General features: G+C 34.3%; 2 protein-coding genes across 2 annotated transcripts; both read left to right on the forward strand.

Annotated features, from left to right (window-relative positions):
* Positions 1 to 3656: 3656 nt before the first annotated feature.
* On the forward strand, positions 3657 to 5953 carry LOC106642907 (uncharacterized). The gene is made up of 8 exons (XM_014357831.2): positions 3657 to 4060; positions 4131 to 4275; positions 4359 to 4567; positions 4663 to 4809; positions 4900 to 5138; positions 5225 to 5401; positions 5502 to 5664; positions 5746 to 5953. Exons 1-8 carry the CDS (start codon positions 3911 to 3913, stop codon positions 5812 to 5814), a joined length of 1299 nt encoding a protein of 432 aa, XP_014213317.2. The 5' UTR covers positions 3657 to 3910; the 3' UTR covers positions 5815 to 5953.
* A 1041-nt stretch (positions 5954 to 6994) lies between these two features.
* Positions 6995 to 12077, forward strand: Glg1 (Golgi apparatus protein 1). The gene is made up of 13 exons (XM_014357849.2): positions 6995 to 7558; positions 7704 to 8678; positions 8752 to 8853; positions 8927 to 9211; positions 9298 to 9467; positions 9542 to 9659; positions 9743 to 9939; positions 10010 to 10229; positions 10313 to 10639; positions 10708 to 10887; positions 10961 to 11192; positions 11272 to 11378; positions 11456 to 12077. Exons 1-13 carry the CDS (start codon positions 7241 to 7243, stop codon positions 11618 to 11620), a joined length of 3396 nt encoding a protein of 1131 aa, XP_014213335.2. The 5' UTR covers positions 6995 to 7240; the 3' UTR covers positions 11621 to 12077.
* Positions 12078 to 12585: the final 508 nt, after the last annotated feature.

Genomic DNA, 12585 nt, shown 5'->3' on the forward strand with positions numbered 1-12585 from the left:
AAGGGTGTATTCCGCAAATGCTGCCAGCAGTTAAGTTACGTAGGTCGTGGTAACGCCGCATGGTCGGGCAGCGCTAGCGTCAACCTGTACTAACTGTCGGTGGGTTCCGCATGTCAACAAACTTTGATATTTTTTACTGTTTTCGCTCCCATGCCATCTGATATTTCGGAGTTTGTTGACATGCGGAACCCACCGACAGTTAGTACAGGTTGACGCTAGCGCTACCCGACCATGCGGCGTTACCACGACCTACGTAACTTAACTGCTGGCAGCATTTGCGGAATACACCCATAGTCCGCAGGCTAAGTATACGTCCTTAACCGCCTTTTTCACTAACGTTTAGAATAATGATTGAGACAATCAATGATTGTATCATGAGTTTTTGTATAAAGTTCAATTTATACAAATAAGTTGGTAAATATAGGCACACATGATTAATATTTAAACATTTTAAGCTGTATAAATATATAACATAGATTCCAAATATGCATTATTACCGCTGGAATATGCTAACAAAACCAAATATCCGTCTTTCTCACCCAGCAAAATAATAGGTATCTGTATAATCCTGTATCAATTTATTGCACACATGCGAAATGTTCAATGACAGTAAACAATGACATAATTTCAAACTTTACTTTTAACTCTTCATTTCACACGTAATTTTACAATGCAATTGATAAATTATTATTCATACAAAAGTATTAATATTCTTATAGGAGGTCGATTTTCAGGCAAAAGATTATTTGTAAACTTGCCGTAAACAGCACAGCCAATGTCAACTTTTTATTTTCTATCTACACAACTAGTTGCGGCTGGTTTTAGCGTTTCAGATTTCTAAACTAAAAAGTGGCCCTAAAATTCTGAAGGAAAGCTTTAGATATTTTAGGCCCTAGAGCCATGTTGTCAATTATAAACCAGCCGCAACTTATTTGACAGATACAAAATGAAAATTCAACATTTTCTGTGCTGTTTGCGGCAAGTTTACAATTTATCTATTACTCGAAAGTATAAATATATAGGAGGTCAATATTCGTATAAAACATACACTGCAAACTTGCCGCAAGTAGCACAAACATCGTTAATTATTTATTTTGTATCTATTTCAAGAGTTGCGGCTGGTTTATAAGTGACTAAATGGCTCTAGGGCTAAGCTGCCTAAAGCTCTCCTTCAGAATTTCAGAAGCAATTTTTGGCCAAAAAAATCACGACCGCTAGATGGCGCTGATCCTAATGATTATAACTACTTATAGTAGAGCCATTTAATCAATTATAAACCAGCCGCAACTAATTTCGTAGATACAAAATAAATAGTTAAAGATAATTGTGCTACTTGCGGCAAGTTTGCAGTGTATTTTTTATAAGAATATCAACCTCATATATATTTATACTTTTGGGTAATAGATGAATTGTAAACTTGACGCAAACAGTGCAAACAACGTTAACTTTTTATTTTATATTTATGACATTAGTTGCGGCTGGTTTATAAGTAATTAAATGGCTCTAGGGCTAAGCTGCCTAAAGCTCTCTTTCAGAATTTCAGAAGCAATTTTTGGCCAAAAAAATCACTACCGCTAGATGGCGCTGATCCAAATGATTATTACTACTTGTAGTAGAGCCATTTGATCAATTATAAACCAGCCGCAACTGATTTTGTAAATACAAAATGAAAAGTAAACATTGTTTGTGCTCTTTGCGGCAAGTTTACAATGCATTTTTTACACGAATATTGACTTCCTATATATTTATACTTTCGGGTGAAAGATAAATTGTAAACTAGCCGCCAATAGTGCTAACAATGTTCACTTTTTATTTTGTATTTATCAAATTAGTTGCGGCTGGTTTATAAATAATTAAATGGCTCTAGTATAAGTATAGTAATAATCATTTGGATCAGCGCCATCTAGCGGTAGTGATTTTTTTGGCCAAAAATTGCTTCTGAAATTCTGATGGAAAGCTTTAGGCAGCTTAGCCCTGGAGCCGTTTAATCACTTATAAACCAGCCGCAACTTTTGAAATAGATACAAAATAAATAATTAACGATGTTTGGCTACTTGCGGCAAGTTTGCAGTGTATGTTTTACACCAATATCGACCTCCCTTATATTTACACTTTCGGGTAATAGATAAATTGTAAACTTGCCGCAAGTAGCTCAAACATCGTTAATTATTTATTTTGTATCTATTTTAATAGTTGCGGCCGGTTTATAAGTGATTAAACGGCTCTAGGGCTAAGCTGCCTAAAGCTTTCCATCAGAATTTCAGAAGCAATTTTTGGCCAAAAAAATCACTACCGCTAGATGGCGCTGATCCAAATGATTATTACTATACTTATACTAGAGCCATTTAATTATTTATAAACCAGCCGCAACTAATTTGATAAATACAAAATAAAAAGTGAACATTGTTCGCACTACTGGCGGCTAGTTTACAATTTATCTTTCACCCGAAAGTATAAATATATAGGAAGTCAATATTCGTGTAAAAAATGCATTGTAAACTTGCCGCAAACAGCACAAACAATGTTTACTTTTCATTTTGTATTTACAAAATCAGTTGCGGCTGGTTTATAATTGATCAAATGGCTCTACTACAAGTAGTAATAATCATTTGGATCAGCGCCATCTAGCGGTAGTGATTTTTTTGGCCAAAAATTGCTTCTGAAATTCTGAAAGAGAGCTTTAGGCAGCTTAGCCCTAGAGCCATTTAATTACTTATAAACCAGCCGCAACTAATGTCATGAATATAAAATAAAAAGTTAACGTTGTTTGCACTGTTTGCGTCAAGTTTACAATTCATCTATTACCCAAAAGTATAAATATATATGAGGTTGATGTTCGTATAAAACATACACTGCAAACTTGCCGCAAGTAGCACAATTATCTTTAACTATTTATTTTGTATCTACGAAATTAGTTGCGGCTGGTTTATAATTGATTAAATGGCTCTACTATAAGTAGTTGTAATCATTAGGATCAGCGCCATCTAGCGGTCGTGATTTTTTTGGCCAAAAATTGCTTCTGAAATTCTGAAGGAGAGATTTAGGCAGTTTAGCGCGTAGAGCCATTTAATCACTTATAAACCAGCCGCAACTCATTTGGTAGCTATAAAATAAAAAAATAACGAGACATGTGTTTTTGGCGGCAAGTTATCAATGTTTTTTCTACCAAAAATTGACCTCATATGTATTTATACTTTTGAAGATGAATTTTCGAGTAAAAAATAGATTGATAACTTGCCGCCAAGAACACACGTATCGTTATTTTTTTATTTTATAGTTACTAAATAAGTTGCGGCTGGTTTATAAGTGACTAAATGCCTCTACGCGCTAAAGCTCTGGCTGAAAAGTTTTTTTAGTTCAGAAATCCGCAACGCTAGATGGCGCTGATCCAAATATTTATTACTACTTATAGCAGAGCCCCATAATTAATTATAAACCAGCCGCAAGTCAATTGACAGAGAGATATTAATAAGTTGGCATTATTTCTGCTGTTTGCGGCAAGTTTACAATCTATCTTTTATCCGAACATCGATCTCCAAAAGTACAGATATTCTACTTATATGGTTTAATAAAATCGACTAGATGGCATGAAAATGTGCCTTAAGTATCAACGGATTATTTTTAGTTTTGCCGGTACTCGCCTGTTCCCTTCTGCTGTTGTTTTACTCTGTTGTTTGTGTTCGTGTCACTATGAGTTTTGAATTATTATTGCTTTTAAGAGATAAATTTATGTACAAAAAGTACATCGTAGACTTCTATGTATGTACTTCTAAAGTGTATGCTCTTGCAAAAGTCCTATAAGTAGCCAACTGCAATATATATCCGAGCGAGCATCAGAACCCGCGACTACCGTCTTATTTCTCTCGAGTTCTCGTGTTGTAGTTACAAAAAAGTTTTGAACTGCTCAAAAATGGAGCTGGAAAAGCAGCTGTCATATCTTCAGACGCAAGGTTTGCAAGTAAGCATGGAAAACCTAAAGAACCCGACAGAGGACTTCATGGTTTATCTCATAACTGAGTACTTGGTTAAACTTTATTTGGACGCCAACGAGATAGCTAAGGTAATTATCATTATTTTCAATTATACATATCCAATTGCTTAATATGTATCTCACAGGTTTTTCTTTTCAGCCAACTGTTGAACAGCTCGATTGTCTATCTTGTCCTGATTCAGTGTTTGACGCCATCAAAGTCATCAATGTGTATACAGCACTGTCTTCTATTTGCAATGAAATTTTTCTTAAAGACTTGTGCCTGATGGATGTCATAAGCCCAGGTACTCGGTTGGACGTTATTACAATTTTATTTTAATTCAGTTTCTTTTACAAGAAATTTTATTTTTTGCCTTTTTTTACACAGGACCAAAGAAAGCCAAAATGTTGATTAAAATTTTGATCAACTTTTTTGTGTACTTTCGCAATAAAATGGGAGAAAACGAAGTCGCTTTTGTGCAGCTTGATGGTAAAAAAAAGTATATGGACGACATTATTGACGAGAAGGATTCTCTTGTTGCAAAAATTGGAGCAACCATCCATGAAAGAGAGAACAAAATCGAATTGAGGCAGCAAGTAGGTTTTCATAATTCTTTGGGTAAAACATTTTAATAGTTTTTTTTTGTGTTTATAAAATACACTCAACAATCTAATATCTTTCCTGTGCCCAGTTGCAACAAGAAATAGATAAAATTACCCTGGAAATCAAAAGTGATAATAAAATATTAAGAGAATTGGAGTATCAGGATAAGGAAGTTACAATGCAGCATCAAGATAATTCAAAAAAGTGCAATGATCTTAAATCAAAAGCCCTGAAGGTAACATTAAATTATCTCTGTGATTATAATCACAGTCTTTGAAAATTATACTAATTAACAGTTTTTTTTTTTTATTTTTCTACAATACAGTTGCACAAAGTGACTACCGAATTGCAATCTAAAATTGTCAAATCACCAGAAAATTATGCTGCACGTTCCAAAGAACTAAACAAGCTCCTTGAATTGAAAAAAGAGGAAAGACAAGTATTAACCGATGCAATTACTCAAAAACAATCACAAATCAAGAGCAATGAAAATGCTCAAGAATTAGTGAAAGAGTTGAATGAAAAATTCTTAGTTAACACTAATGAAACTCGGAAAGAATTGAAGTAAGAATCGTGACAACATTAACTCTCGATTGTACAAACTCTTTATGCAGGCGTATCAATCACTTCTGTTTACATATTTTTCACAGAGAAACATCAGAAAAGTTAGAATATGTTCAGAAGGAAGTAGATAGATTAAAAACTGACATTGAAAAATGGAGCAATCTTGACGAAAACCAATTGTCTTCCATTATAGAAAATGAAGATGCTAAAAGATATGAACAATTATTATCAGAATTGGGTCAACAATGCAAACAAAGAGAAAGGTAAAGAAACTGTACAACTCTTGTTATTGTTTAGCTTAACATGAATTGGGTATTTATATTATAGATTGTGAAATTTTCAAGAAAATTTTTATATTTTCAGAGAACTTCATAGTAAAAAGTCGTTATTACAAGAATTAAAAAATGATTTCAATAATAAGAAAACTCTTGTCAAAAGTGCAGAAAAAATTCTTTCAATTGCAGAAAAAGAATGTTCGGAACTTAAAAATCAATATAAGGAGTTTTATGAGAATGAAATTGCCCAGGTAAATATAAAATGCATCTTAGATTTCATCCATTTTAGTTGGAAATATAGTGATAAGTATTTTATATCGATATTTTTACAGGAACTTGAAATACGAGAAACAATAGAAACAACAATATCTAAAACTAACGCAAAATTGAACTTTATGTAGATATAAATTATTTTTCAAGTTAATTTTAATATAGTACTAATGTAAGTATGTACATAAATTTAAAAAAAGACTATTTATAATATGGATTGTAAAGTGCAGTTTTTTTATAATAAACGTATTATGTCATTCTCAAATGTAGTCAACATAACAGTATCGATTATTTTTAATATTAATTTCTATCTCGGGATAGGCTGAGAAAAAAAAATCAGAACTAAAATTGGCAGAATTACATTCCCTTCGTTAAATATCTGACATGCTTAATAAATAATCTATACAAAAGATTAACGTTGCTCAATTAAACTAAATGAATTGAGAATTTTCGTTAGTATAAAGGCGTTTTTCTTTACGGAATTCGCGAAGCTAAGAATTTCGCGTCAACAATGCATCAAAATTTTTTCTGCCCCTGTTAATATATAAAGTATATACCAATGACTTGCTACAGTGAATTTCAAAATTCAAATTTTAGCTCTTGTTACCAATCTTTTAGAAGATTTAAGCTAGAATTCCAGCTAATGTGTGTATATAATTTTTAATTTGCAAATGATGCAAGTAAATTAAGTGATAACTGCGCTTTGCTTTTTGTTTTTGGAACTTTTATTATTTTTTCTCCCCTTTTCAAGATGTCTTCGCATTTTATTAAGAAATAATTGTATTCGAGCGATTTAAGTTATTCATAAACTTTTTTCTAATCATATATAAACACCGCAATTTTTTTTTTTTTTTTTTTTCTCAATATTATAAATTATTTCAGCAAAAATGAAAAATGTTGTTAGGTAGTAATAAAAAATACACAATTTTCAGTAGAAACAAAGCATAATTTTTTTAACAATAATTCTATCGCATTGAATCACATCTTATGACTCGCTGGAAACGCAACTCAACGATTATAGATAACGTTAAGTGTGGCCTTTTTGCACACTACTATTTGCTAAGAGAGCGTCACCGTCACCCCGTAGTGCGGAAAACACTTCACTTACCCCTTCATCCCTCATCATTCAATTTCCATACATATATATATAAACAGACGTATGGTTGGTTGGTTGGTGTATATAATATTGTGGTCTGATACTTAGGTATATATTGTGGACTATGGTGTGGGAATTGGGGATATATATACTTAACTTATGGGAGTTATGGGATCTAAATGATACTCTACATCTATACTATAACTGTAGATTCTATAGCGCTCGCAAACATTAATTTGTATATATAATATATACAATTTTTACAACGCTATATCCTGTAATGCGGTGCAGCAGCAGTGTTGTGCGTGCGTGCAACGGTGTATGAGAGCAATCACGCACTAAGTGGCATTAGTGAGATGTGAAATCTCGGAAAAGTCGCTGATGCTGTGAGGTTGCTGACTGTGCTCCGAAGCAAATAATATACTTGCACTTGCGCTGATATTGAAACCAAGGGCTCGGCAATGGCTCGTTTGCTGGTGGCTGCATATTTAGTGCTGGGACTCCTCCTGGGACCGGCATCCGGTTCGTACGCTTCTGACGATCTTCTGTTTGTCGAGGAAAATGACACGCCAAAGGTCAAATGGCTCGTACCTCACGATGAGCATAATGAGCATCTGTTGTTCAGAAGGAAGAGGTCACCCAAGGGTCCAGCTGCCCTGAGTACTTTGTTTGGTAAGATAGAGCCAGGGGCTTGTCAGACTAAACTCAAGTGGCTCTGTGAAGTCACTGATAAGGATATGGATGATCTATTTTATCTGGAATGCGTGCAGACTTTCAAGGTACTTATTACCTTAGGAAAATTTTAAGGCAGTGCTTAAAATAATTGGTCACTGATTCACAACTGTTCATGTTATACATACATTTTGTGTACTTATTACTTTGAAAAATATAAAAATTATATCTGGTATTTTTTTTTTTTTTTAGCCAAACGAAATTTCTACAATCGAAGATCAGTGTCAACATGCAATTTATAACTTTATAAGAGAAGTGACAGTCAATGAAAATATTTATAAAATGACAAAAGAAGTATGTGGGGATATTTTAGATAAAGTACCATGTCAAGCCACAACTTCAGGATCGTATTTAATGTGCTTGATAGAGAAGAAAGAAAAAATTTCAGACTTGCAGTGTACAGACTATATTCAGAGGCTTAACTGGGTTGTCAATGATTTCAAAGTCATTAATACTGCCTTTGTTCCTGATTGCTCAAATGATATTTATAACTTCCAGTGTGGAAGAATTCTGCCCTACAGAGATGTTTTACAAGGTCAGACCTTAGCTTGTCTACAACAGCATATTAACAAACTGGAATCACCATGTAGAAAGCAAATATTAAGAGTCACGGAACTTCAAGCTGACAATATTAAGCTGGACCGACAATTACATCTTTCCTGCATCGAGGATCGGAGGAAATTTTGTCCAAATACAAGACCGGGGAGTGGTCAAGTTTACAAGTGTTTGATGCAGCATAAAAGTGAAAGGTCAATGACAGCAGATTGCCAAGAACAGCTGGTTAGGAGAGAGAAGTTGATTGCTTCTGACTACAAAGTCAGTCGAGGTTTGGCAAGAGCTTGCAAAGATGATATTAGAACTTATCGCTGTAGAAAGAACGTGTCAGAGGACAAGGATATAAAGCTTGCACAAATTCTACTGTGTCTAGAGTCTGCTGTCAAGAATGGCAGTAAAGTGGCTACCGAGTGTAGGGTTGAAATGTTTGATCACAGGAAAATTCTTATGGAGGATTACAGATTATCTCCTGAAATAGTTAATAATTGTGCCAACGACATTCAGACCTTCTGTAATAATTTGGAAGTTGGTGGTGCTACTATTCACTGTCTGATGGAGTACAGTCGCGTAAGGAAGAGGAAGACCAGAGTTTCTACTACATGCCAAAGAGCTGTAAGTTGAAGCATCGTTGTATAATATTGCAATTTACCATGAAAACATTACTAAACCTACGGATTTTTCACAGTTGGAAGATTTAATTAAAGAAACTGATGCTGGTGAAGATTGGAGAATTGATCCAGTGTTAAGAGAAGCTTGTCAATCTGTTGTTGATGTATCGTGCAAAGATGTTAGTACTCAATACTTTCTATAATTACAAGTATGAAGAATGTTAATTTTTTAATGAAGAAATTTTATTAAAGGTTCAAGGTGGTAACGCAAAAGTGATATCCTGTTTGATGGACAAACTGGGAACAGATCGAATGAAAGAGTCTTGCGAAACTGCACTAGTTCAGATACAGTATTTCATTGCTAGAGATTACAAATTGGATCCACAACTTTACAGAGCATGTAAAGCAGACGCAGTGCATTTCTGTCACGCTCAAGATGCTTGGATCAACGATGGCACTCAGATGGATGCGGAAAGAGGTCCGCTTGTTCTTCCTTGTTTGTACAGATACGCATATCATCCACAAAAAAATATGACGGTAATCACAATAATTTTCAAACAAAATTAATTTAAGAATTTAATTTAAATGTATTTGAAATTGTACGAGTTAAAAAAAATTTATAGCTAAAACGAGATTGCCTGTACGAGATAAGAAGAGTGATGAGGCAGAGGGCGGTGAACGTTGACCTTCAACCGGAAATTGAAGAAGTGTGCTTGGATGATTTAGCGTCGTTTTGCTTTGATAAGACTGCCAAAGGAGAAGAAATTTTATGTTTGCAAGACAAATATGATAGGTATGAATTTATTGATTTAAATTGAAATTTCTATGTACACAAGTCATGATGATTGTTATTCCATATTTTTTCAGTTTAAACTCGAATTGTAAATTAGCTGTAGGAAACTTTACTGAAGAACAGGCAGAGAGGGTTGAGTTAAATCCTGTTATTACAACTGCTTGCAGACACATCATGGAAAAATATTGCGGGGTATGTAGGTCAATAAAAATAAAATTATCTCGATTTTATCAATAAAAAAAATATTTTAAGTGCTTTATCACATTTTTTAACAGGAAATATTAAAGTATGGTAAGGATGAGGGAGATATGATGGATTGCCTCATTGAACATAAGAACGAATTCGATAGTAGAACTGACAGCAAGTGTAAGGCAGCGGTTGAACACTTTCAATTAATATCACTAAAAAATTACCATTTTACATTTAAATTTAAGGACGCTTGCCGACCTATGGTGATTAGATGGTGTCCGCAGTAAGCATCATGTTATTAACAGTTTTCATGTTTTCCTCTGCATGCTGTATCATAATATTTTTCTGTGCAGAGCAAAAACCAAGTCTTCAGTTATAGCGTGCTTAAGTAATATGGTGCAAACTGATATTATAAAAAATGCACAATTCAGAATTTCAAAGGATTGTAGACAACAGTTGAAAGCTCAACTATATCAGCAGAGAGAAAATATCAAATTCGATCCTGAATTACGCAAAGTGTGCGTAAATGATATTAAACAGTGGTGTGGGGATATTGAACCCGGCCAATCTAAGGTATTATTTCTTATCTGCATACACACGCATGCACTATAAAATTAAATGAATCATATACCATATAATAGCTTTCATATTCTTAGATACTAGAATGTTTAGCGAATCATAAAATCAGATTGACAGATCCTTGTCACAGTGCAGTTTTTAGAATAAGAAAACAAGAATTTTCTGACAGTGCCATTGATTATCCCCTCATGAACACTTGTCATTTAATGATCAAACAATTTTGCCATGACGTTGATCGATCCAAGGCTTTGGATTGTTTGAAAAGATACAAAGATGAAGCCATGTTTGATGACAAGTGTCGATCATTTGTTATACATAGAATGGCCGAACAAAATACGGACGTTAGATTTAATCCAAATCTGCAGTATGGATGTATGGCAGATATTTATAGGCATTGTAAAAACGTATGTTCATGTACCTGATTTTGCCTTTTTGATTAAATCAAAGTATTTACCGTTTACAATTTATGCAGGAAATAAATCATGCGCCTCAAGAAAAAGAAGTTGAGGGCAAAGTTATTGGATGCTTGAAAATTAAATTTAGAGAGAGTAAGCTTACAGCTAAGTGCGAGCGTATAATGGAAAATATTCTAAGAGAAGCAGCCCTCAATTATCATCTTAATCCTCTTATTTCTACAATGTGCGCAGATGAGGTAATGCGTTTATGATTTTTTTTACTCTTAGTGATATATGGAACTTTATTGTTCTTTCGTGTGTTTGTTACAGATTATTCAACTTTGCAGTCAAGACGAGACGAATTCTCCAGGTATAATAGAGGAATGTCTAAAGGAAAAATTCACGCAAAACGACAATCACATGAAAGAAGCTTGTCGCATTCAAGTGGCGGAAATGATAGAAGAAGCCAAAGCTGATATAAATGTTGATCCGCTGCTGCAGAAGGCTTGTGCGGTAGACATTAGTAAATTTTGTGGTATGGTACCGCAAGGAGCGGGAAGGCGTTAGTACAATTTTATTCGTAACTTTTTAAGAACCACCAAACTATGACTTGCTAAAAATATGTTGTTCTCTTTTATTAGACATTAATTGTCTGCAGAATGTATTACAAGATGAGAAAAAGAGACTCCAGCCGGATTGTTACACAATGTTGATATCTAGGATCGAGATGTTTAGGAACGCTGAAAAGGTGAATTGCAACTTGATGTACAATTTTTTTAAACATTAACAAATAAATTGGTAAACTTATACATTTCCGTAATTCAGCTTACACCACCGGAGACGATCGAGGAGTTGTACGCCACTGTTAATCGTTCGCCGTCGAAGCGATACTTTTTACTAATAGCTACTTCATTTCTATTAGTGTTTTTTATGGTCGGCATATCTTGCGGGCGAATGTCCCGACGGACGTTGCTGATGAAGAACAAATGATCTATAAATTGTGGACTGGCGAGCAGAATTATCAGGATTGCGCAGTTACGAAGGTCTTTGTGCGCTCGCGAGCCTTGCGAGTTGTGAATCGAACAATGATATACTTACTCGCCGGTAACAAACAATATTTGCAATTTTTGTACCTACACTGGCCTCATTGAGGCCCCTGAACTCCACGTGTAAGAAGGCAAAAGGTTGTCTTTCATGCATTTGAATGAAGCGCACGATTAGAAGTTTTTAAGTTTTAGCCCTCAGTGTTGCAAGGCTCGTAAACGTCATTTTTATAAAGTTGATGTATATTAATATAAGAAGAAACAAATAAGCATATACGTCGGGCATACTTGTTTTATTATAGGTTTTTTTATAAAACATATATACAAAGAAAAATAAATGACGGAAACATGTGTACAGTGTATTTAAATACAAGAAAACTTGTCTCTAAAACACAAACAAATAATTTACGCCTATTTATTTATACTCCAGCTCAGGTTTAATTAGCATCGTACCGCACACCCAAAAATAAAAAAAGGAGCTCTTGTAACACCTGCATTGCGTACAATATACATCACAAGATCACGATTACACCCACGCGTGCACACGCAACGACATTATAATAAAAAGCGAAATCCATCCAAAGTCAAAGGCTTGCTCAATGTTACATAAGATTATTCATTCAACTCTCGCTGTCTGCCAATGTCTGTGTGCATATGTACAATACGTGTGACTTGTATGTGTTAAAATGGAGTTCGTGACTCGTGTGTTACAGCTGAAGTGAAGATGCGAAGAGAAGAATGCCAAAGAATACCATAACAGCGGAGCATCGTTGTTTCTGACATTGAGTTAACGGTATTTTTATGGCACCTTGTCATTGTTTGAATAGTGATGGTGGTTTGGTGTATGCATTGATTTTGCACATTTTTCACCGTTTTTTATTAAAATACAAAAATAAACAATTAATTTTTATC

This window comes from Copidosoma floridanum, unplaced genomic scaffold (assembly GCF_036245765.1).
Source record: "Copidosoma floridanum isolate Cflo_tuat_1 unplaced genomic scaffold, Cflo_Japanese_pri ptg000001l, whole genome shotgun sequence".
In the NCBI taxonomy this organism is placed as follows: domain Eukaryota; kingdom Metazoa; phylum Arthropoda; class Insecta; order Hymenoptera; family Encyrtidae; genus Copidosoma; species Copidosoma floridanum.

Coding starts and splice junctions, on each gene's coding strand:
- LOC106642907 (XM_014357831.2), top strand. CDS start 3,911: ATGGAGCTGGAAAAGCAGCTGTCATATCTTCAGACGCAAGGTTTGCAA. Junction 4,568..4,662: donor AAATCGAATTGAGGCAGCAA/GTAGGTTTTCAT, acceptor TCCTGTGCCCAG/TTGCAACAAGAAATAGATAA. Junction 5,665..5,745: donor ATGAGAATGAAATTGCCCAG/GTAAATATAAAA, acceptor ATATTTTTACAG/GAACTTGAAATACGAGAAAC.
- Glg1 (XM_014357849.2), top strand. CDS start 7,241: ATGGCTCGTTTGCTGGTGGCTGCATATTTAGTGCTGGGACTCCTCCTG. Junction 9,212..9,297: donor ATCCACAAAAAAATATGACG/GTAATCACAATA, acceptor AAAAATTTATAG/CTAAAACGAGATTGCCTGTA. Junction 11,193..11,271: donor ACCGCAAGGAGCGGGAAGGC/GTTAGTACAATT, acceptor CTCTTTTATTAG/ACATTAATTGTCTGCAGAAT.